This window comes from Psittacula echo (genome assembly GCF_963264785.1).
Source record: "Psittacula echo genome assembly, chromosome: 15".
In the NCBI taxonomy this organism is placed as follows: domain Eukaryota; kingdom Metazoa; phylum Chordata; class Aves; order Psittaciformes; family Psittacidae; genus Psittacula; species Psittacula echo.
This window is the reverse complement of record NC_137751.1, coordinates 4,810,219-4,834,476: the sequence shown is the minus strand read 5'-3', so window position 1 is coordinate 4,834,476 and position 24,258 is coordinate 4,810,219. Positions and strand designations below refer to the sequence as shown.

At 60.8% G+C, this 24,258-nt stretch overlaps 1 protein-coding gene across 1 annotated transcript; it reads right to left on the bottom strand.

Moving 5' to 3' along the window:
* Positions 1 to 1,168: 1,168 nt before the first annotated feature.
* On the bottom strand, positions 1,169 to 23,777 carry ELN (elastin; the record flags this gene model as incomplete). Its single annotated transcript, XM_080629914.1, has 34 exons — positions 23,116 to 23,777; positions 17,167 to 17,256; positions 16,534 to 16,566; positions 15,111 to 15,155; positions 14,467 to 14,553; positions 14,016 to 14,075; positions 13,836 to 13,901; positions 13,699 to 13,746; positions 12,570 to 12,641; positions 12,301 to 12,327; positions 12,033 to 12,104; positions 8,967 to 8,993; positions 8,438 to 8,506; positions 8,117 to 8,161; positions 7,905 to 7,988; positions 7,764 to 7,823; positions 6,816 to 6,908; positions 6,676 to 6,726; positions 5,349 to 5,537; positions 5,205 to 5,268; positions 4,878 to 5,146; positions 4,713 to 4,754; positions 4,148 to 4,270; positions 3,910 to 3,963; positions 3,606 to 3,740; positions 3,375 to 3,422; positions 2,919 to 2,960; positions 2,680 to 2,739; positions 2,212 to 2,253; positions 2,072 to 2,098; positions 1,760 to 1,801; positions 1,518 to 1,547; positions 1,349 to 1,399; positions 1,169 to 1,218 (listed from the first exon to the last, which is right to left on the bottom strand). The coding sequence occupies exons 1-34, from the start codon at positions 23,192 to 23,194 to the stop codon at positions 1,169 to 1,171; spliced, it is 2,376 nt and encodes a 791-aa protein (XP_080486040.1). The 5' UTR covers positions 23,195 to 23,777.
* Between the last annotated feature and the right edge of the window lie 481 nt (positions 23,778 to 24,258).

Below are 24,258 nucleotides of genomic sequence, written 5' to 3'. Positions count from 1 at the left end.
GGACGTGGGTCCCGTCCAGTCCCCGCTGCTGCGGCGGGCACCGCGGGAGCGCGCGGCGCTGGTCCGGCTGTCAGCGTGCCGCGGGGCGCAGGCCTGGGACCCCGGCTGCCACTGCAGGACAGGGCGAGGATGTCCCCATCTTCCCTGTGGACGTCACCATGGGGAGGGCACGGGTGTACCCTTTATTCCCCGGGCTGTCACCATGGCGTAGTGCACGGATGTGTTCCTCGTCCCCTGGGCTGTCACCAAGGGGCATGGATATACCCCTTGGTCCTCAGGCTGTCCACATGGGACGGGGCATGGACATGTCCCTGCATCCCTCACCTGTCACCACGGGGCAGAGCATCCATCATCCCTGGGGATGTCACTGTAGTACAGGGCATGGATGTCCCCCCATCCCCAGGCTGTCACCGCTGGGACATGGGCACACCCCTGGGTCCCCAGGCTCTCCCCTCGCCTACCCGCTGTGCCCCAGGTCTGTGACCACAGAGTGGGGCACACGACACCCCCCGACCACGGACTCAGCTTGTCTCCAGGCTTAGGCAGAGCCATGGGCACAGAGATGAGGCAGTGACACCCGTCACTGCCACCACCACAGGGAGGGGAACTACGACACGGGACAGAGCCAGTCATTTAAAAACTTGTCCTTTATTAGTCTGTCGGAAGTGAGTCCCTCTGCATAGGGCGTCCCACCCGGTTATAGCAAAGTGAGTAACATGAAGGGACAGAGCCCCTCCTGCCCGCGGCCCTCCTGGAGCGCGGGGACCGGGGGGAGCCCAGGGCCGTCAGGGACGTCCGTCCCCGAGCAGCTCCCAGCTGCTGGGACCCCCTTCACTCCCTCCCTCCCTCCAATGTGAGGTGCCCCTCATTCTGCCCTCCCCCCTCCGGGGTCAGGTCTGAGGCTGGTAGGGTGGTGACACCCCAAGACCCCCCAAATCCCGCGGGGAGCAATAGCACCAAGGGGGACGGCTGCTCGCCGCAGTTTATTCCGCGCTCCCCGCCGGGATGGAGGGGCTAGGGGGGGACAAGCGCTGCCGGAGGCATGGGGCCCCTCCTGGGAACGTTGAGTTCGGGGTTTCGTGGGGCGGTTCTCAGCTTTGCTTGGGATTTACATTCTGGACCATGCAGTAGCACCAAAGTTCATGAGGTCATGGGTGACGACGTGCGGTTACTTCCGCTTCCTCCCGCAGTACTTCCCTTGTGCGCAGCCCACGCCGCCTGGGGGGGGTGAGGGGATGCACGCAGGGTGAGGTTTCCTCTGCACCCTTCAACTGCGGGGGGGGGGGGGAAGGACACGGGTGCAGGAGCCGGCCCCATCGTGGTGGGGATCACCAGCGGCAGCGCTCACCTCTAAAGCCCAGGGCACCGAGGGCTCCTCCATAGGTCTTGGGGGGCTTCCCTGCAGGGAGGAGCAGAATGGGGTGAGTGGGACCTCCACCCAGCTCGGCCGCTGGGTGCAGGGGATAGACACACCCCCTCCACCCTAAAAATACCCCATATGGGGATTGGACACTCACCACCGAATCCCAGCTGACCGGCAACCCCACCTGAAATGAGAGTGAAGCCCTCAGCAGTCACCGGGCACCGCTATTGCTCTGCCCCACACCCCCCAGCCAAGCGCCCCCAGCTCAAACCAGCACCCTGCATCCCTCCCCAGGCCGTGGCCATGTCCCCCTGCTCCATGGGCTGTGCGTGTCCCTGTGAGCCGTCACCAAAATGTGCCCTGGGAGGTGCCGAGGCACAGAGCTGGGGATGGTACCTGGAAGTATCGGTGACACACCAAAGCCGGGAACTCCAACTCCTGGGGAAAAAGCAATAGCCAGTGACAGGATATGACAGCAGTGCCACCCCAACCTTGCCTGCCTGGGGCACTCTGGCTGGGGTCGGTTGGAGGGACGGAAGCTGCTACAAAAGCCCCTATCCCCACCATGGCACCTGTCTGGGTTTGGGGTGCTCTCCCAGGCAGTATTGTGCCCAGCAGGGGATGGCAGCAGGTGAGGACAGCAAGTGGGGACAAGTGTGATGTGGCAGGGGACATACTCCCACCCCAGCCCCAAACGTGGGCACTCACCTGGCTGCAGCCCCCCAACACCAAAACCTGTGGGATGAGAGAACCCTGGTGAGGGTGGGGAGTGTAGGGATGAGGGTGTGGGGACAGAGATGAGGGTCACACTTTCAACCCCCCTGGCCAGAGCAGCTCCTGTTCCTTACCTGGCTTGGGAGGTTTCCCAGCAGCTCCTGGATACAAGAGCCCTGTGTCAGAGAAGGGCATCAGTGCAGCCCTCACTGGGGCTCCCTGCAGCTATGGTGTAGCCAAACCCTGCTATGAGACCAGAAGGTTGCCGGGCAGGGACCTGCATCTCTGCATATTGAGGACATGGTGCAGTACCAGCCCCTGTCCCCGTGGAATGGCAATGCTGGTGGTATGGCCCTTGGTACCTGCTTGGTGATAGCATTCCTTTCTGATGCCCGGGAGCAGGGCAGGCAGCAGACACAAGATGGGGCACAGGGCAAAGTGAATGTTTGTGGTGGGAGCCAGAGGGGACAAAAGTGACCCTGCAAGCCCTGCATCCCATACAAACCCTTCGCTTTCTAGCACTCTGCCAGTGTGCTGCTGCTGCTCCTCTCCCTGCGCCCCAGCCCCGAAAAGCCCTGACGCCAGGGGCCAGCATCACTCACCAGCACCAAGCCCACCAACTCCAAGGCCACCGACTCCAAGGCCACCAACTCCAAGGCCACCTATGATGGGGACCCTGTGTGAGTGCCAGCAGGGACAGGCCCAGCCTGACGTGTGCCTGTGCTTCATCAGACAGCCACCCATGCGCTAGGGAAGCATCCCTCCACTGTTATCCCTCTGGGGGGGCATCCCCCTGCCTCCACATCCTCACTGCCTGTGTTCAGCTCCTGCTAGCACCTACCTGGGACACCGCTGATCCCTGGGACTCCAACCCCTGGAACACCTGCCAGAAAGACACCATTAACTCCTGTCCCCCCACAGCCTGGCACTCACAGCTCTGGGCACCTCAGACAGTGCTAAACCCACTGAGATGGCCCTAACACCCATCCTAGGTGTCCCCAACACCCACATCACAGTACCCAGAGCAAGAAGACCTGGAGGGGTTTCAACCCTGTGTAATGCATCGCTGCAAGCAGTGCAGAGGAGGGGGGAAAATGTCCCTAGTGAGCCTAGGGAAGGGGGCACAGAGGGCACGTTGCACCCATAGATGACAGCATGCCAATTCCCATGCCTGGGCCACCTTCCACTGCGGCACCAGGGTGCACAAAGTGAGGACAGCACCCTGAACAGCCACATGAGAAGGGTGCCCAGTGACCATCTGGGGTGGACCTTGGGGCAGGGTGGCAGAGATACCTACCCAATTTCGGAGGTTTAGCACCAGGCTGCACCCCTAATTGGGGGATGCCTGCAAAGCAAATGAGGACACTACAGTTAGGGCAGTCACCTCTGCCCCCCTCCCACATGCCACCATCCCCCATTCTGCCTGCATCCCCCCCAGCCACCCTGCAATGTGACTTGGTGGCTTTTAGTGTCCCTGGCCACCCCTGCCCCCAGGCAGGTCCCCATGGGGGTGTGAGGAAGCACGTACCTGCCCCAGGGAGAATGCCAGTACCAGGTACCCCCACACCCGGCACTAGCCCAGGCACACCACCGACACCAGGCGTCACTCCTGGCACCCCAGCAACACCAGGCACTGCGCCAGGCACCCCTCCAACGCCGGCACCTGCAGAGAGGGGGTGAGGTGGCATGGGGAGGTCACCGTGTGATCCCCATGCTCCCATGGTCTGCTCAACATGCGGTGCCCACCCAGAAGCCTCCCGGCTCCCCCTGGCCCAGGCTGTGCCCACCACGTGAGGAGAGCTGCCAGCGATGGGCTCCTCTGGCCGACTCACCGAATTTGGCTGCCTTTGCTGCTGCTTTGGCTGCTGCAGCTGGAACTCCAACCCCTGAACAGAGACATCAAGAGGGCATTAGTGTCCCTGGGGGCGTCCTCTCCAGCAATGCTGGGCAGAGCCCATCCCTCCAAGGAGTGGCCATGAGTTGATGGAGACCACCGAGGCCCTCCTTGTGCCTCTCCTCCCCAGACCTAGCAGCCAGGCTGCCACCATCACCTGCCATCTTTCTCCTCACCTGGGACACCTCCAACACCGGGGACCAGGCCACCAACTCCAGGAGCCAGTCCACCTACACCAGGAGCAAGTCCACCCACACCAGGAGCAAGTCCACCCACACCAGGAGCCAGACCACCTGCTCCTGCAAGGAGAGAGGGAAGGAATGGGTCTTTAGCTCAAGAAGAGAAGTGGTGGAAGGAGCTGGCTGAAAAGCCATGGCAGGCTGGGCTGCGCACATGGATGGACAGATGAATAGACAGAAGGATACTGAGGTGGCTGGCTGGCTGGCTGGTGGTGTGGATGGGTGAGTAAAGGGAGGGTGGATGGACTAATGTAAGAGGTGTAAGGATGGTGAACCTAGGAACCTTCATGCAGACCAGCTCTCTGTCAGAGCACCCCCTGACACAGCCAGGACCTCATCCCACGTCCTCATTCCTCGTCCCTGAGGAGAGCTCATCCCTTATCCTGACCCACAGGGACCCTGTTCAGTGCTGGGCCTCAGCCACAACAAAGGCAGTAACCTGGGGTGAGGAAGTGCCAGGAGACAGGACATGTGGGATAACCCTGGAGAGATCCCATCTTACCATACTTGGCTGCTTTGGCGGCTGCTTTGGCAGCAGCGGCAGCTGCTGGGGCTCCAACTCCTGGGGGAGAGGGGAAGCGTGAGGAGCAGTGATGGGCCGTGGTGGCCACACCAGCACCCCTCAGCCTCTGGAGACTTGCCAAGCATCCCTTAGACACCAGCTCACCTGGTATGCCTCCAACCCCAGGCACCAGACCGGGCACACCAACTCCAGGCACGCCAACTCCGGGCACACCAACACCAGGCACCCCGACACCGGGCACGCCGACACCGGGCACGCCGACACCGGGCACGCCGACACCAGGGACACCGACACCAGGGACACCGACACCGGGCACGCGCCCTGCTCCTGCAGAGAGAGGTTCAGGATGTGGCTGAGCAGGCTCTGTATGCACTGGCCTCCTGCCACCCACAGTGCTGGAGGTGCTCCCCACTCTGCTCATTGTGAGCACCCCTTGTTACTCCTCTGTCCCTCGGGAAGGATGATGGTCACTTACCGAACGCTGCGGCTTTTGCTGCAGCCTTCGCTGCGGCCGCAGCAGCTTCTGGGCCACCCACTGCATTGAGAGAAGGAAGAAAGTCATGGGACCAGCGAAGCCAGCACCACCCATCAGCTAGTGCCAGCCCATCTGCTCACCTCCGACACCAGGCACCACGCCAGGAACCCCAGCCACACCGGGCACGCCGGGCACGCCGGGCACACCAGGGACGCCAGGGACGCCAGGGACACCAGGAACGCCAGGAACGCCAGGAACGCCAGGAACACCACCAATGCCGGGAACGCCGACGCCAGCTCCTGCAGGCAATGAGAGAGGGGGAGTTAGATCTCATTGCAGCAACAGTTGAAAGGTGGGACCTTGTCATAGGTGTGCTCTTATTGTCATGCTGTAGTGGGAAGAGCACCCCACCACCTCATCCACAGTGCTGTAAGGAAGGGACTGGTCCCATTTGTCCCAAGAGGCCCCAGTGAGGATGGTAAATCTGCTGTTGTAAAAGAGTGGCTGGGAAGTCACCAGCACAGGGGACTATGATGATCCATCATTAAGGGGGTCTCCTGATGGTCCTCATCATGGGGACATCAAGCCTTGCAGCCAAACAAGCCGCATAGGAGATGTGGCTGGTAGTCCCCAGTAGCTGCTGGGAAGGGCTGGGTGCCCTGCACACGGGCCAGACTGGGAAGCCTCCCAGGGCAGTGACAGTCCTGAGTCGCTGGCACTCGTTACTGCCACAGGGACAGGCAATGCTTCGCTTCTGGAAGGGCTGATAGAGGGGCTGGTGTTGTGGGCTCCTGCTCGGCCCATGCCTGGCACCCAGTGCAGAACACATTCCCATTAAATTGTCACTGCCAAGCATCTCCCTAAATCCCATCTTTCGCTGGGCACATGGCAGGATTTTTTTCTACATGATGCAGAAGAAAAATGGAAGCAATGACCAGCAATGGAACCTGATGATTTTTAAGGTTCCTTCCAACACAAACTAACCTATGATTCTATGAAAGCTGCCATTGAGCTTGGCTGCTCCAAGGGGACTCACAGGGCTCTGCAGTGATGATGCAGGAGAAGGTCCTGGGACCCAGCCATGTGACCTCTGGCACTGCCTTTTGGAGCAGCATAGGGATCCCCCACCACTATGTGGAGCCTTGGGGCTGCTTTGCTTCCACTCTGTGCCTGGACTCACAGCTTCTCTGTTGCTTTGCCACATCCCTCATCCCCTCTGGGCTCCTGCTCACTGGAGCTCCCTTGGGAGAGGTTATAACTGCTGAGTAGCTGGGTTTTGCTAGCCAGGTTGGATGCATTTGCTAGATCTCACCAGGTTTTTGGAAGGTGGTGACCCTGGGATGTCTGCCCACCCAGGCAGCGAGGCTGAGCCTGCAGGCACCAGACTGACCCAGAGAGCCAGAGTGGAGAGGGTCAGCAGGGTCCCCGGCAAGCACCTGGGAGCTCCCTGCACCATGCATCACGTACCGTACTTAGCTGCCTTTGCTGCTGCTGCTGCTGCTGCCGGCCCCCCGACTCCTGGAATAAGGGAGAGAAGGACCCTCAGCCACCAGCCCCCACAACCCGCAGAGCCGGGTGATGGGTACAGGGCTCCTAGAGACAGTCACCTGCCACCCCGGGGACACCTCCAACGCCAGGCACCAAGCCGGGGACACCACCAACGCCAGGTACAAGACCAGGGACACCACCAACCCCTGGACCTGGAGGGAAGCAGAGCTGTCAGACACCCCCCAAAACACCCCCTGCCACTGGTGTGGATGTGGTCTCTCCCAGTGTCACAGGAGGCTCCATGACACCTGGCTTTGAGCACCTCAGCTGCTCAGGGGACCTGGGATGTGCCCAGGATTGGGATTCCCAGCTTCCTCCACCCAACCCAGGGGTCTGGAGCCCACAAGACCACTCAGGAGCTTGGAGACCTCCGGGGTCCCCCATGGCCATGGTTATAAATCCCAGCTGCTCTCAGGGCTGACATGTTTCTTCTGGATGCATTGGAATGAGCAGTTGATTACTACTCAGTTTCCCCCCACAAAGCAGCCAACAAGGCAAGCAGTGAACATGAGCTCTGCATCACCAGGTATGTTCCTCTGCTCACAATTAGTGGCTCATTACAGACTCCGCCTGTCCCGACACCGTGTCAGAGCCTGGCACAGCAAAACCACATCTCTTATGGAGAAGCCATGACTGATGGGGACACACTGCACCGTTTCGGGCAGCAGGAAAAGCTGTGTTTTGTAATCCAGGCTTTTCGATGCCTAAGCCGTGCTCTCCCAATAGGCTGCTGGAGCCTGCCCCCAAAGGGGTCAAGCCTCTCTGCAGCCTTGGGGGAGGCTTCACCAGCTTTTGTCTTCCACCAGCAGAAGCTCAGCAGAGTGGCTTCACCTCGCCTGAGGTCTAACAAGCAGCCCTGGAGCCATGGCAGGGGTCTGGGCCTGGGAGAGCGTCCCAGGAGATGGCAGAGGGGGTGGTGGGGCTGGCTGTGAATCCATGCAGCCCTGGCGCCAGTGCATGGCCCCACAGGCAGCAGAAAGATCTGTCCCTGACAGTGGGGAACTCACCAAAAGCTCCTGCCTTTGCTGCTGCCTTCGCCGCTGCCGCCGCCGCTGCCGGACCCCCAACTGCCAGGGTAGTGGGAGAGAGTCAGGGGTGTGGGATGGGTGGAGGTGACCCAGAGAGCCCCAGAACCTGCACTGCCTCACCTCCAACCCCTGGGACAACACCAGCACCCGGTACCAATCCGCCGACTCCTGGGATGACGCCAGCCCCAGGCAGGACACCAGCTCCTGCCGCAGGGGATAAGGGGACTGTCAGCTTGATGATGCAGGGACACCACCAGCATACCCCAGGCCTGGGAGGGAGGGAGCTCCACTGGGGAGATGGGTGATGGATGTGCCCTCGGAGAGTGACTCACCGTATTTTGCTGCTGCTTTTGCTGCTGCTGCCTGTGCTCCGACTCCTGGGGAAGGACATGGGCAGCCACTAAGGTCCCAAGACCATTCCCACCTCAGCTCCCCCACCCCACAGGGACCCTGGGGACTAGCTCCTCCTGTTAGCACCCAGCCTGCTCTCCTCTGGGAGGTGATGGATCCCTCCAGGCTGTGCCTGGGGTGACACTGTCACTGGCAGAGCCCAACGCCCTGTCTAAGGACCAGCAAAGTGACTCGAGTGCCCAGTCCCCCCACCATGGCCATGCCAGCCCCCCACCCCAGGGATGCCTGGAAAGGAAGCATACCTGTCCCGGTGGGGTACCCTGCCTTTCCTCCTGCCCCGATGCCGGCTCCTATCCCACCTGGCCCGAAGCCTGCAATCACAAACAGAAAGGCAAAGCTGAGTCAGGCACTGGCCCTAGGAAGAGGGCGATGAGGCAGCTCCCTCAGCCCAAAGGATCTCCCCACCTTTGGCACCCAGGGATGTGGATGGTGTGCTGGAGCCTGCTCCACTGCAGCTGAGATGCCAGTTCTAACATCCCTGCCTGGAGCTGGCTGCAGCTCAGGACGTATCTGGCAGAGCCAGCTGACCACTGCCCTTGTCCCCCATGCCATGGAATGCCAGGAGAGCCGGGCTGCTCCCAGCTGGGTCCACAGGTAGCACAGCAGGGCAAGGCACAGGTCCCCGGAGGGATCACCTCACCCTGGGTGCAGGATGCTCCTCATACCACCCAGAGGGTTGGTGGCCACAAAGCCATGGTGGCAGCCAGTGGGCCTTCGAAGAACTATGACCGCGGAGTGAGGGCTACAAGCACTCACCATAGGGCAGCTTACCAGTACTGTAGGGCAATCCATAACCACCTGGAGAGGAGAGAAGGTGGCAGGTTAGCACTTGTATGCCTGTGGCTGTGACCCCTCTGCCCCACAGTGTAGCCCCTCTCTGCCAGCCAGCTGTGCAGCACCAGCCCTTGGGGAGCCTTCCATCAGGATAGTAAATCCTCCAGGATACAACTCTCATGATGAAGCCAGACCAGGAGATGTTTTTCTCCATCACCTTGGAAGCAGCATCTCTAAAAACAGCCACTCACTGTCAGGGGCCAAGGCTGTGGCACCCAGAGCCAGTTTTGCTATGATCCCACTTCGGCAGGGGGTGTCCCGAGAGCCTGCAGCAAGAGCCGTACCCAGCCACCTGCACCATGGCCAGCTCCAAATGAAAGGGTTTAATCGGAATGATGGTTTGGGAGCCTCTGCTGAAATGTGACCTCTTTAGGAGGTCAGTGTGAAGGGACAGGGAGGGATTATGAGCAGCAATGTTGCAGCCAGGGAAATGTCTCCCTGTGAAAGAGCATGATCCCACTGCTCAGGATGGCACAGGGATGCCCATGACTCAGTGGGGAACGTGTGCTTGGGATGGGCAGCACCAAGCTCCCGTTACAGCTGGCAGTGGCCTGAGGAGGGGCGATGGGCTGCCACATCCCCGCTGGGGACACCTCGAGCAGCACATAGGGTGGAGGGTGTCTCACACACAAAGTCTTCCTGCTGAGGGGTTTGTGGGATAGGAGGGATGCAGCTGTCTGCAGCCAGGACAGTACTGCTCACGGCAGTGTCTCTTTGAGTGTGGGACACTGTCCCCTACCGCCAGCAAGCATGTGGGGACCAGATTTCCCTCCATCTTGCCAGGCTGTCCCATCATGTCCCATGCCAGCACAGGGGCAGATTGCATTCCAGGCTGTAGTAGCTGTGAGTTGTGCTGGGTGTCCCCCACCTTGGCTACCTCCCTTATGCCATCCTCATAAGTGCCTCACTCACCCCAAAGCTGCAGAAAGGTCCAGCACTGGGTGACACATGTGGAGGTGTCTCCAAGGTTCAAGAGCCTCCAAGGGTTTTGCTGGGTCCAAGTTCAGTTCCCCACCACCCCCAGCCAAATGTGAGAGCAGCGCCCACCCCAGGGCTGTCTGCACCCTTCCTGCACCAGCATGAGGATGCTACCAGCACTGCTGGGGGGACTCAGGGTTAATGGGCACACTGGCTGGCGTGAAAAGGGCTTTGCACTAATCAATACCATCCCAGCATGGCTGGGTAGTGGGGAGCAGTCCCCAACCCTATGGAATGAGGTGGGACCCTGATTTCAGCCACAGCTTCAGGCTGAGCCCCCAGTGAGAGGCTGGCCCTGGGGCTGCCTGTTAAGTGGGGACAGCACAGGGCAGGAGCTAGCTAGGGCATTTGTAGCAAATAATCCAAAAAGGAGACTATCTGCTGAAAATGTTGTTTTCCCCATTGTCCCCTCATCCCATCTCAACTCAGCTGGGACACAGCACAGGGGACATGGGGATGTGTGTCAGGCCCTGCATCTGTCTGCACCATGAAAGGGTGCCAGCCAGCCCAGTGTCCCCATGCTGTCAGTCCTGAGCCCTCAGAGGTGACAAACTGGCATCCCCCAGTGTCCTGGGAAGGACTGGGGCACCAGGTAGCGCCCAGCAGCTGAAACCACAGCTGGGGAAACCACCACCACTGTCCTGTTGGTCCCTGTGAGAGATGTGATGCACCAATGGGGCTCCCTGGCCAGGGGAATGAGTGATCTCCCCTGCTTTATTTCACAAAGGCTCCCCATAAAGCGGGTCAGCCTGCAGCTGCATCAGGCTGGGCTGCAGGCCCCTGGCAGGGCTGCAGCAGGATGGAGCCAGGCACGGCTGCGCCATGCACCGGCGGTTTGCTCTCCACACCAGGCACCCCATGAAAGGCAGTCTGGGCCGGGCTGCGGCCACAGCCAGGCGATATCCAATGGCAGCAAGGCCGAGTCGCCCCAAGGAGAGTAACTCTGCCTCCGCAGGAGGAAGCCAGAGCAGGCCAAGTATTTCTGCTGCCATTTGCGGTGATGGGCCCCTGCAGGGGGAAGTCGGCAGAGCTGCTGGGGCTGGCACCCGAGCCACGATGGGACCTGCTCCCCACGGATGGGCTCCCCCCACCAAGGCTTTCCTCCCTGCACCAACTTGTTTTGGCCAGTGGGAAAATGGCCATGGATCTACCAAGCACCCCAGCAATGCAGGTGCCTGCCCAGATCTGGCTGCCCAGATCTTATGCTTACTGGTTCCAGCCAGCACTGGGTGTTGTGCCCTCCAGGGGCCATGCTGCCATCTTACTGGTCCCAAGATCATCCCCTCCCTGGCGATGATCTTGGGACCAGTGAGCTGGCAGCATGGCCCTTGGGGGGCACAGCAGCTGATTCTGGCTGCCTGGCACTGCCTGTGCTCCGCTGTCCTTGCCTGGGCATGGTTGGCTGGGGACAGGCAGAGCTGGCACCCAGCCCAGGGCTGGGAGTTGAAGGTTCCTGGAGCAGCCCCACATGGGGATGGGGTGCTGAGCACCCACAGGTTTCCCTGTGCTGGAGCTGAGCCTCATCTGGGTGGGCAGTGGGGGGTGAGACCGTCCTGGAGCTCCATCTCCACCACCTGCCTGCTGCTGGTGGCCTTGGCTAGAGCTCCTCAAGCCAGGATATTCAGCCCAGGTGAATGCTCAGTGATACCTGGCGCAACCCCAGGAGCCACAGAAAGCAGACAGTTCCTGCAAGGGCTGTGTCTCATGCCAAGGACAGGCTGGGGTGGTCTACCCCAAAGCACATCCCCAGAACATGCTCTTTCCTACCTTATAACAACCACAGAGAGGCACAGCATCATCCTCATGGGCTGCGGCAAGACTAGCGGCAGGATCCAAGCAGCTGCTCACAGGCAGGGGCTGCTGCTGGACTCACCTGCCCCTTGCTCTATCCTGCTGTCCCAGAGCCACCACCAGCAGCAGGTCCAGGGGACCTCGAGGCACCGGGCTCAGCCCTGGGGAACGGCGGGTCCTCCTGGCACTGCTGGGGGTCTATCGCCCCTAGCCCCTTTGGCTGTGGCAGCTTACCTGGGAGCTTAGGAGCTTTGATGGGATACCCCAGGGGGACACCGGGCTGCTGACCTCCAAAACCTCCTAGTCCTGCAAAGCCAACAGCAGACTCTCACCTGGAGCCCGCACCAGTCACTGCAAGAGGGGAGTGCCCCGGGGCACCCTGGGAGAGGAGAGCGAGTGGCTCAGGAAGCCCTGAGGCATCTTCTGGCGTGGAGAGGCCATGGCTGTGATGAACAGGCTTGGGAAGGAAGAGAAGGATAGGCGAGACAGATGGGACACTCACCAGGGATTCCTGCAAAGGCTCCTGCTCCTAGGCAGAAACACAAAAGCACCCATGTGAGCATCTGAGCTATTCCTTGTGGTCCAAACTAGTCTGCATGGGTTACATAGGCTCAGCCAAAGGTTGGCTTCACTTGCCCATGTGCCCTGTGGGGCTGCGACCCAAATGATGGGCTGGAGCCAGCCCTGGTAGGATGAGGATGAAGGCAGAGCTGGAGCCAGCCCTGCACCCACCCTCCACCCCAGTGTCCCCAGGTGATCTAGGGAACTTACCTGGACCTTTTGGCTTGACTCCAGCACCAGTGGGTACTCCGGGCAGCACCCCAACGCCAGGGAAGCGGACGCCTGTGACAGAGACCAAAGAGCATTGCTTGTACCCAAGACCCCTGCACCCACCTCCCAAACCCTTGTCACCCATCCCTGGCTCAGCACCAACCCTTGTACCCTGAGACAGGGCACCCCCATACACTAAGGGCTTGCCACCCCCCCAGTGCCAGCCCCAGGGCAGAGCTGCCACGGGAGGGTTTGCTCTAGCCCTGGTGTTGCCTTTCCTTTGTGGGGCCAGGCTGCCTGGGCAGGAGCTCAAGGTGCCTGCAGGGTACATGGCACCTGTGAGTAGGTCCCACCCATGACAGCAAAGCACCAGCCCATGCCGTGGTATAGCCAAGCCTGGGCATTGCTCACTGCCCAGTGATGTGCAGTGCCTTCATGCAAGCTGGGGCTCTCTGGGGAGCGGGAAGCCCCAGCCCTCCAAGGGCAACAGGCAGCGCTTTGGCCTTGCAGTCACTTGGGTTGGGGTTTGGGCTTTGGGGTTTGGGTTTTTTGTTGTTGTTGGGTTTTTTCCCCCCTTTCACAAATGTCTTTCATTGTAACTCATGCATTTTCAGACATGGAAAAGACATTCCTGACCAGCAACACACTTCTGACAATGTCGAAACATCTTGTTTTCACAAGTTTTCCTTCCCCAAATTACTTTTCAGTAAAGAATTCCTCCTTCTCCTCCCCCTACTTCCCCCTTCTTTCCACACAGTCTTTGGCTGGGCAAGCCAGTCCTGGCATGGCCTGTGCCAGCTCCTCTCCCGGTGCTGATGCCGCCTGCTCCCATGGAGCTTGACACGAAACCCCCGGAGACACTGGGTTTCCCCGCCTTTGGCACGGTGGAAATGTCACTATGGCCCCAGCGAAAGGGTTTGGAAAGTACAGGCAGCAGTGATGGTGCAGGCAGGGAGTTCAGCAGGCATGCAGCAAGGGGCTGCAGGAAGCCTGCTGCCGGGCAGGCAGGGGATGTGCTGCAATGGCCACCTAGCCACAAGGCTGTAGACTCAAACAGGAATGCTGGCACTGGGTGGGGACCCCCTCGGGGGTTGGGGTGCTGCTGGTAGGTTGGGGATCCCCAGCTCACCTGCGCCAGGAAGCACACCGCCTGGGAAAGCTCCAGGAATCCCAGCGCCTGCCAGGCAAGAGAAAGGCAATGATGAGCACCCAGCAGGAGCCATTCCCCCACCTCCCCGGCCCCCAGCTCTGGGGCCATGCACCTACCTGGCACTTTCGGGGGTTTCACTGCTGCGCCAACCCCGGGCTGCACCACACCAGGTACCACTGCACCTGCAGGCAGCAGACATCCCCTGAGCCCCTCATCAGCTCCTGCACACTGTGGCAGGCATGGGGATGGGTCTGCCCCAGGCTCAGCTATGCTTGGGATGAGGGGTATTTCCTTACCTGGAGAGACCCCGAGGCCACCAGGAACACCAACTCCAGCCACGCCACCAATGCCAGCACCTGGGGGCATTGGGAAAAGGAATGAACCAGTGTGAGATGCCACTGCTGGGCTAGGGGTGGCCGGAGGAAAGGACAAGTGCAAGACAGCTCTTGGGAGACAAAAGGGACACCCTAAGGCAGTACCAGGGATGAGTCCCCTAGAGCTGGGCACAGGGACCCAGTGGCTCGGTGGTCTCTGCTCCTTGGGGCTTGGGTTTGACCAATACCCCTTTGCCAGCACACCAACATGTACAGGGTGCCTCTGAACTGTCAGTGATCCCCACAAGACCAGCACCTCCTGCTTACATCCCACCAGCTCCACAGGAGAAGCTTTTCCAACCCAGGATCTCAGGGGATACCAGGAGCTCCAGCATTGCCTTGCCTGGCATTGTTGGGCACCTGCAACACTCACCAGCTTTCGCAGCTGCCTTGAGTGCAGCAGCAGCACCAGGGAAGGCTGCCCCAGGGAAGGCACCTCCGGGGAAGACACCTGCAGCACCTGTAGGGATAATAACCAGCATGAGCATCCCCAGAAAGCAGGGAAGTGTCCTGGTCCTGCCCTCCATGCTGGCCGCAGTGGGTACAGGAGGTGGTGAGCCATGTGGGGCTGCGGGGTGATGCCAGGGGCTGAAATGAGGCTGGGCAAGGTGGTGGTTAGCAAGCAGTGCCCTGTCCTGCACCAGCTTCTCCCTGCATCCCCCCCCAAACACATGCTCCCACCTGCATCCCACCCATCACCAGCTCTGCCAGCCACCCAGGGCACATGGCAGTGTCACTGGCTGCTGCACACACCAGGGTCCCCTGCTGCAGATCCTTCCTCAGCTATCACTGCTTGGGGTCACCCTGCCATGGATCAATGCCATGATGCTGTGGGACCACAGGGATGCCTCTTAGTGGCTGCCAGGTTTGAGCAGAGCACCCAGCCCAGACAAGACCCACCAGGGAGCCTAGGGAGTGCACTGGATGGGGCAAAGCCCCTTGCTGTCTCCAGGGTGGGTCTCTGGGAACATCACCCAGGGACAGTCTGGAGAAGTGTGGCCAGTGGTCAGTGCTCACCTGGTTGTAGGCCGAGTGGGCCAAGTCCCCCTAGGCCTCCGACCCCTGGGAAGAGAAGTGGGGTGAGCTGTGGGGAACGGCCAGGGCCAGAGAAGCAGAAACATCCCATTGCCACATCCCCATGGGATGAGAGCGTGCCCCGGGGACAGGCACAAGGACAGGTGGCAAATGTGCTGCCAGTATCCGGGCTCCCCGTCCCATCACTTTCTGCCTTGCCTGCCCCCACCCCACCGGGCCACCGGGAGCTGAAATGTTGATGGCTGAGGAATGAGTCCCTCCGTCTCCGGTCTGCGGCCGGCGCTGCCTTCCAACATCTGGGGCTAATCAAGCCCTCGCTCCCTCTAGGCGCAAATTCCAGTGCCTTTGGCTCGGGGCGCGGACACTGCGCGGCTGGGGCTGGGTCTTCGCGGCCGCCCCACATTTGGTTTTAATTATGCCGAAATAAAAGGCCTTGTTTTTCTTTCCACGCGCTGAAATCTGAGCAAACGGAGGTTGTGGCCCCCGCCTCGGGCTGGCGCTCCCACCGTGCAGACGGGCCAGCGCAGGAGCCGGGGGCTCGGTGTGCCCCTGCGCACCCCTGCCTGGGCAGGCAGAGCTTTGGTGGGTGAGGCGCTGGCACAGGGTGCCCGGAGAAGCTGTGGCTGCCCCATCCCTGGCAGTGTTCAAGGCCAGGTTGGACACAGGGGCTTGGAGCAAGCTGCTCCAGTGGAAGGTGTCCCTGCCCGTGGCAGGGGTTGGAACTGGATGAGCTTTAAGGTCCCTTCCAACCCAAACCAGTCTGGGATTCTATGATATTGTGATCTCTCCCTGGGCCTCGATGAGCACCGGCCATCTCCATTGGCACCAGCTTTGCCCCTGCACATTCAGGACCTGTTGCCCCAGCACTTCCTCACCATGCCTCAGGCTCTGTGCCCTCAGACTGTGCATCCTCCTGCCTCCTCTGGTCACTCTCCTAGTGACGCACCCTCTCACCCCGTTATTTCTGGCCCAGTCAAACCCCAGCATGGGCTGCAGGAGGCTCAGCAAAAGCTACTTGGCCACAAACAGCAGAGCTGCCAGCTTCCCACTGGCACTGCGCCTGGCAGGGCCAGGCAAGCTTTAGCTGGCGTCATCCCGAGGAGCTTTGGCACAGGTTTGCAAGCAGCAAGCACCCTGAAAGGTTGGTCTGGGGAGTCTAGAGGGTACAGAGTAGTGTGCCAAAGCAGGGTACAAGGACGAAGGCTTCCTTGCAGCTATTGGGACTTGGCGAGCGTCAGTGTGCCAGGGCAGGGCAGAAAGTACTGCGTGACTTGGCCATGGGGGTGCCCAGGGTCAGAGGGTCCCTTGGCTATGTGAAATAAATATGCAGGCAACAGGGGTCAGGAAATATCCTGTCCCTTGGCATGGCTGGCAATGGCAAGAGCATCAGGGAAAGGCTTCTTACCTGGTTTGAGAGGTTTTCCTGCAGCTCCGAGTCCTAGGGGAGAGTGAGCGGAGAGGGATCAGAGCCATCCTTTCTCCAAGCATTCCCCAAAGGGGGGATATGGTGCAGGATGAGGATGCTCTTCCCCTCACAAGCAGCTTTGCTGGGGGTCCCCATCCCAGCACCCCCATAGACAAAGTGGTGCCAGCACTCACCTGCTCCCAAACCTCCAACCCCAGCACCTGCAAACAGCAACAAACAGTCTTAGCACCCATCCTGGTGACCACCCACCACTCACCACCCACCCATGCCAGGCTACCTAGGGTGTCCATGGGGAAACAAAGAGGGTCACAAGGGTGCCAGGGGATGGGGCATCCCCCCTGGGATGTCCCCAGGCTTTTGGAAGAAACAATGGGGACAGGCTGTGACCTCTGAGCAACTCCTGCGGCCAGGGGTTGGGCAGGCTGTAAGTGCCAGTCCTGGACGGTGGACACTGCCACCCTGTCCCATCCCTACGCTGTGAGGCTGGCACTGAGGAAGCCACCCAGGGCTTGTCCCCATGTCCCCTGCTCCCAGTTGGCAGGTCCCCAGCCCTCTGTGCTGGCTCATAGGCATGAGGGGCTCCCCAGGCACCTGCCCTATCCCTGCAAGCACGGGGATAACCCCCCCCTCCCGCCTGGACCCCCTTACCTGGAAAAAAGCCTCCTCCGGGAACTCCCCCTCCTGGGATAGCACCAGGGACCCCTGCAGGAGAAGAGACCCTCATTAAAATCCCCCCAGGGATCCAAGTCTGTCTGGGGGGGGGTAGGGGAGGGGGAGCATCTCCTTGGATGGGGAGATGCTCCTTGCAGATGAGGTGGGAAGCAGAGCCCTGGGGCAGGCCCCGCCTGTCCTTGTACACCTCAGTTTCCCCACTGTGACAGTGGTGACAGGGCTTGGAGGTACCCCAGCCAGGAGCCAGGGAGGGCATGTTGGTGGAGGTGGCAGCAGGTCCTGCATGAGAAGGAAGGACATGGGGATGATGTGAAGCGGTTCTGGTTGGTGTCCAGCTCTGCTGTTCTGTACCACAGCCAGTGCTGTCTCCATCATCTCTGGCTCCACATGGCTCTGGAGTACCTGTCCAGCCATGTCATGGTGGGGTGGGGCTGTCCCTGTTCAACTCTGCAGGCCATGCTGATCCCAGCCAAGCCTGGCTGTGGCTGCTGCATGCCCACGCTGCCTGCCCTGCCTTGCCCTGCCTTGCTACCAGTGGGAGAGCCAGCTCAGGCACAGTACTGAGGTGCTGGACCTGGGGGGGACAGTGGCAAGATCCACTGAAACCACCTGCACCCCTGTGCCCACCTCTGTGAAGCTGAGCTGAGCGTTTAACCACCCAGATCCCATCACTTTCCAGGGCACGTGGAGCCCGTGCTCAGACAACCCCGCGGTGCTGTCCGTCTGGTTTGGACTCTGGCAAAGGGCTGTGCCCTGCAGACCGCCAGGCAGCCGGCCCATGGGTGGTCACCCTGCTCCATCAGGGCCATGGCTTGGGCCTGCAGGTGGGTTGGTGGCACAGGGAGGTTGCAGTGCAGGGGGATGCTCCGCTTTTGGCTGGAGCATGTTTTTGGCACTGGGGCAGCTGCCATGGGGTTTGCAGTGGGATTTGCACTGTGGCTGGCAGGAGGATCTGGGGGTTGCTGGAGGCAACAGCAGGGCTGCCATGTCCAGCATCCCTGCGGCAAAGCTGCACTCAGCTCTGGGCAGAGTGGATGGAGTTCAAGCTGGATGGCACTGTGGACCCTGCAGTGGCATGGCTGGAACCTGAGGACCTGCTGTCCTGCTCCAAGGCTGCAGTGGCCTCCCAAGCACCCCCAGGAGCTGGGTGCATGCACCACAAGCTGCACAGTGCCCAGGGACAGCACAGGCAGGTGTCAGGCAGAGCTGGCAGCCATGATGAAAGGTACACTGTGCTGTACATCTCCACTTCAGATGAGGTGCAAACTCTGGGGGTCCCCCCTCACTGTGCCCCCTGCTTCACTCCAACAGCTGCCTGCTGCGGGCAGGGATGAGAGCGTCCCCTTAACCCTGCTCACATGTCCCTAGGGCATGTAGGACAGACACCTCAGCCCAGCCACACAGAGAGAGCAGGCACTGGGATGCACCCACACGTGTGTCAGGACACACACGCGTGCAAGAGGGTGCCAGACTGTGCACATGCAGGAGATGTCAGGACACACGCGCCGGCAGACATGCACCTACCAACCCATTGCGACACACACAGAGGACCTGTGCCAAGTCCTGTCACACAGTGCTGTGCCCCTCAAAACCACCCTCAGGGCCCTGCTGGGGCTGCGGAACAAATCTGGCCCTGAAGCAGCTGATGTCCCTTGGAATGGTGGGGACATGCATTGGGCCATCGCTCACCCCTCTGGCATGGCACAGCCCAGCCCAGCTGCCAGCCAGGGGTTTATGGAGCGGCTCCTTTCCCAGCACACTCCTCTACCCATAACACCTCCCCCCCCCCAGCTTGGAAAAATAAATCCCAACTTCTTGCCTGTTTCTAAACAGACTCCAAGCATCCACACATCGCCTGGCCTCCCCTGCCCCCTGCCCTGCTGGGAGCGAGAGCCAGTGGGATCCAGCCAAGACTCATCTGGGTACCCCCATGCCTGGGGCTAGTGACCATCCCCCATCAAGCAGGGGGCTCCCTGCAGTGCTCAGCTCCAGGGTGATCCCCAGCCTCAGACCCCATGGCCAAGGCAAGGTCCCTGGTGCTGGGTGACGCCAGGCACCCGGAGACCTGGGCTGAGCTCTCCTACCCCTGGGAAAGCTGGGACAAGGCTGGATGGCTCACAGCCTTCCTGCGGTGCTTGGAGACCCCTGCCCACAGCCATGCTGCTATTCTCCACCCTTCAGCATTGTCACCCTCCTGTGGACCCTGAAAGGGGGGTCCTGCTTCCTCCAGACACCATACCATGGCCAAGGCACTGTGCTCATCTCAGTGCCTCACAATGGGGCTGCACCTTCTGGAGGATTACAGGGAATTGCCAGTTTATCAACCCTCTCCATGCCCACATCAGTAGGTGGAGGATGTCAGCCAGTCCTGGCAGGATCCTGGATGGCTAGGGGCAGAAGAATGGCAGAAATGGGGATGCCATGAGACTTTGGGGAGCCAAGGCTTTCACTCAGGAGCATTGCAGGAGGCTGCTCCCCCTTGGATGCTCTCTCTGACCACTCTGGTGCCAAACACAGCCCGCTCTGCACTTCTCTTGAAGCTCTTTTCTGTACTGTCTTGATGCTGGCAGAGCTGGGCTCATTCCAGTGGTAAGTCAGTGCCCATAACCCAGCCTGGGGTCTGATCCCTGGCATAGCGTGCCCCTCTTTGACCTCTCCATCCTGCATTCCTCTGGCACATTGGGAAGAGCAAACTGAGTCACTATCCCCTCAGTACAGGTGGAGCTCTGTGCTGCCTTTGCCCCTGGTCTCAGCCTGGTGGGACTCCAGGAAGGGGGGTTTCTCCTATCTCGCAGCTTGTCTCTGAGCCGAGGCTGGTTGTAAGCCTGCAGAGCACTGGGCTGTCCCCCAGCACCCATCCCACGGATATGTTCTCAAGCCAGTGTCATCTGTACCATTTCTACCTGCACCACTGACTGCAGTTTTCTTTACAAGCCAGAAGTACAGATGTTTTCTCTATTCTACAGCTTTCATGACCAAGACTAGGCTGGAGCATCCACCACAGGACACGAGCTCACACCCTCACTGCGCAGCCAAACCTTGTACCTCGCCACCCTCCCCGTGCCTGCGGGCTCCTGGGGCAGGCCCAGCACATAACCTCCACTGATATTTCATAGAATTTCCATAGCATTTCCCCTCTTCCCTCACACCACTGCTTGCTTTTTCTTGGGAAAATGGGTTTTGGAAATATTCAGTGTCCAAGCAACGTTGAAGCTGCACTACATCCTGGCCCCAGCTTGCTGGTAGCAGCTTGGGAAGAGCAGGGAGGCTGCTGCCAACAGCCTAGCTCCTCTGCAGCCCCCTGAGACTCCAGCTTTCATCTCAGAGCGCTGGCGGACAAGCTGCACCCTGCAAGTTGTTTGCAGAGGGAGTAGCCCCAGCAGGATGGTGCCTCGGGGAGGTACCTGGCTGGGAGGGAGAAATACCACCTCAGTCCCACAGCTGGCCCTGGGGCACCCTGGGGACTTTGGGTGTCCTTGGGTGTCCCCATGGTACACAGGCTGGGATGCCAGTACTCTGCACCGACCCAAACTTCCCCCTGCGGTCCCAGAGAACTGCAGGGCTGGGAGCCCTCCTGGTTCCTTCTGCCCTGTACTCCACCATGGGAAGCACTAAGGGAGGGAGGGAGGGAGGGAGGGAGGGATGGATGGATGGGTGGATGGATGGATGGAAGCACTGTGGGACAGATACCTCACTCCAAATGCTGGGACATGCTGCACTTGGCAACTTTAGGGAAACACACAGCAGGTTCCCCATGGGGTCCAGCCATACACCTCCCCACGGTGCCCAGTACAACTCTGCTGTCAGGGCGCAGAGCAGCAGGGGGTGATTCCAATCTGCTGCTGGGAGTTTCCCAAGTACCACCATCTGGTGCAAGCCTGTGGCTCAGCTCCTCAGCACTGCTTTGTGTGTAGAGGGGGCTTCCCCTTTTCCCCTTGACCCTGGGATCTCTGAAGTGTCCCTCTCCTGCCAGGCTGGTTTGGAGCCACACTGGCAGTGGGTGCTGGAGGATGCTGCTGGTTGGTAGCCCTCCCACACCATGCCACTGGCTGTGCCTCTGTCCCAGTACAGTCCACAAGGGCTGGCAGGGCAAACAGTATGGCTGAACCTGCCTGGTGCCACACTGCACACCAGGTTGCAGAGACACTGCTCGTTCCTCTATGGGGAAGCATCCTTCGGTGTCCCCATCAGCACTGGGCCATGGCTATCTCCTCTATGAGCTACTTCCCAAATCAGCAGACACCTCTGGAGATTGAGGCAGAGTAACAGTCACAAACTGCTCAGAAACTGCTGCAGGATCTCACCAAGGGACCAATGTCCTCCAGAGACAGTCCCAGCTGGCCACTGCTTGAGACCGGGGACACAAAGCCACTGTAGCAGCAAGCAGCATGGAGCATCACTGCTGGTGTTGGAGAGTGCCCACTACTGAGCTGCATCCCATCAAGCACCTTGACCCTGAGCAGCAGTTACCCAGGATCAGGCACTGACAGTGGCTTGGCTTTACAGGTGCTATATGGCTGGGCACCTCTCTGGTCCTTGCTCCCTGCACAGCCAGAGGCAGATCAGCCCGTGGCTGGAGTCCACCACCAAACCAGGGCAGAGCAGGGAGCTGCAGGGCTCTGGCAGATGGAGCTGCTGCCTGCAGATCCCTAAGTGCTCTGCCTGTGGCGAGGGGTAGCCCAGGCTGCAGCTGCCCAGTGCCATACTCAGCCCTGGCACTGCCCTCCCTTGCCCACCGGGTCCTGCCCTCTCCTCTCCTCAGTCCTCTCTGGTCGAGAAGCCTCATGCAACAGCTTTGGCACTGACACCATCGCTGATGGTGGCTCTGCCCATCACACGGTCTCCACAGTGCGACACAGGAGAGGTCTCCAGAGGGGGCTGTCCCGTACCTAACGAGGCTGTTCCTGCCTCGCAGCCCTTTGCCCAGTCTGGCCATCGCAGCGGGCTGGAACTCGGTGCTCAGAGCTACTCGCTGTGCATGTCATGGCCTGACCACGAGACACAAGTGTCCGTCCATCCATCCAGCACCTGCTGCGCTGGCAGCTCCAGATGCATCCCACAGTGCAGTGGGACACGCAGTCCGCGTGGGCTTTGCCTCTCTGTGCCGGCAGCGTGTTTGCTGCACATGCATGCGCATGTGCTGGGGTGTTGCACAGCCCCTGTTCAACCAAGGCACCAGCCAGCGAGTGCGATGCACGGGTGGATGGAGCCAATGCTGGTGATACAATGCAAAGGGACACCTCAGGCACCCAGAGCCTGTGTTCAGGCAGACTGAGCCCTCTGCAGCTGCACCAGCCCAGCCAGCTGTGCAGCAGCCACACACTGTGCAGCAGCTCGCATGCACCGGCTGCGGGATGCAACATGCTGACCCCCCCTGCCCCTCCAGCTCACATCGACATCACACCGGGTGGTGACTGGTGCCAGCTCCCCCGGGCCCCTTGCACTTGTAAGCTCCATGGGCGCTTAGAGGACACCCTTGGCTGCCCTACTCTGCGCCCTGCCTGGGGGTCCCTGAGCCGCATGGGTCTCTGAGTTTCCTGTATCCCCGAGCCTCTCGTGTTCCCAGGGCCTCTCACTAGGACATAGCACCTCCCAGCCTTCTCCCAACAAGGAGTTGGGAGAGCTTTGCACAGTGATGCCGTTCCTAGGCTGCCCTGCCACCATCCCTGGGGACATTCTGCCCCACCGGGGTAGGTTGGGGGGCAGAAAGTCCTCCGGGGAGGTGCCCAGGGCAGGGCAGGGGGCACTTGTCCCTGCCTGGGGACACGCACCCGGGGCAGGCGGGGGCTGCCTGAGGAGGCTGTAGGAGGCAGCAGCCGAGGAGGGTCCGTGCAGAGGAAGAGTAAAGCGGGAGCCGGGGAAAGGGAAAGGAGCCTTTTCTTTCCTTACCTCCTTGCTGAGAAGCCGGGAGGATGGAGAAGAGGAGGAGGACTCCGGGAAGGAGGGGTGCAGCTGCCTGCCTTGCCATCTCTTGAAGCAATGCCCCCGTGCTCCCGCAGGCTGTGTGTTTTATCCCAGAGCTGCTTAATTGTTGCTTCCAAGGATGCGAGGGGAAGGGAAGGGGAGGGGGTGTGTAAGGAGGGAGGGGAAAAGGAGAGGGAGAAAGGGGGAGAGAGGCACAGGACACTACGTCATGAGGAAAGGGCAAACACACACCAGCCTCTCCAGCCGATTGGACTGGCTGAGGGTTTTTTTCCCTTTTTCCTTTTTTTTTTTTTTTCCCCTCGTTTAATTCCTCTTTCTCCAATCTGAGCTCGCCTCTGCCAAAAAATCTGGAATGGGGGGAGCTGCCAAGGCAGCTTGCGGGGGGCGGGGCCGGGGAGTGGGAATGGAGCGCTGCGCCCACCCCGATGGGACACCCCCTCCCGGGTGGTACCGGGGAGGTAGTGCTGCGGGTGTGTGTCCCACACCCGGGGGTCGCATCCCTGGTGGCACCGGGCGGAAGGGGGTGAAGGAATGGGGGTGTCCGGAGTGCAGGCGGGTGCCGAGGGGGAGCCGCTCCACCCGCGGGGAGCGCGGGGAGGGAACGGTCCCGCTCCCGGTGCCGGTGCCCGACGCGGCAGGGCACCACCGGCGGCGGCCGTTAGGTGGCGGGAGCGGGGTGCGCAGTGCGAGAGCCGGCCGGTCCGCAGGATAATCTGCTGCTGGGGCCCGGGAGCGTGCGTCCGCGTCCCGGCCCCGGCTCTGGGGTGTCCTGGGGACACGCAGCGCCCGGCCACCGCGTCCCCCGGCCACCTCCAGAGCCCGGGGCCTTTCCTGCAGCCGAGCTGGGCTGTTCCTCTCTTTCCAGCCCCGGTTCATTTGGAGCCGCAGGGGCTCCAACCCCCTGTCAGCTCTGAGTGCAGAACCAGATGCTGGTGCAAACATGGGCTCCGTGCGTCCCCACAGGCCACCTCGTCCCCCTTCCCACCGGGTGTCTCTGGACAAATGTCGGTGAGCTGCTGGAGCAGGCAGCGCGTTAAACGGGGGAGGTAAGGGGGTGGGGAGTAGGGTGTGTGGAAAGGAGAAGCAAGAACAAAAATACCCTTCTCA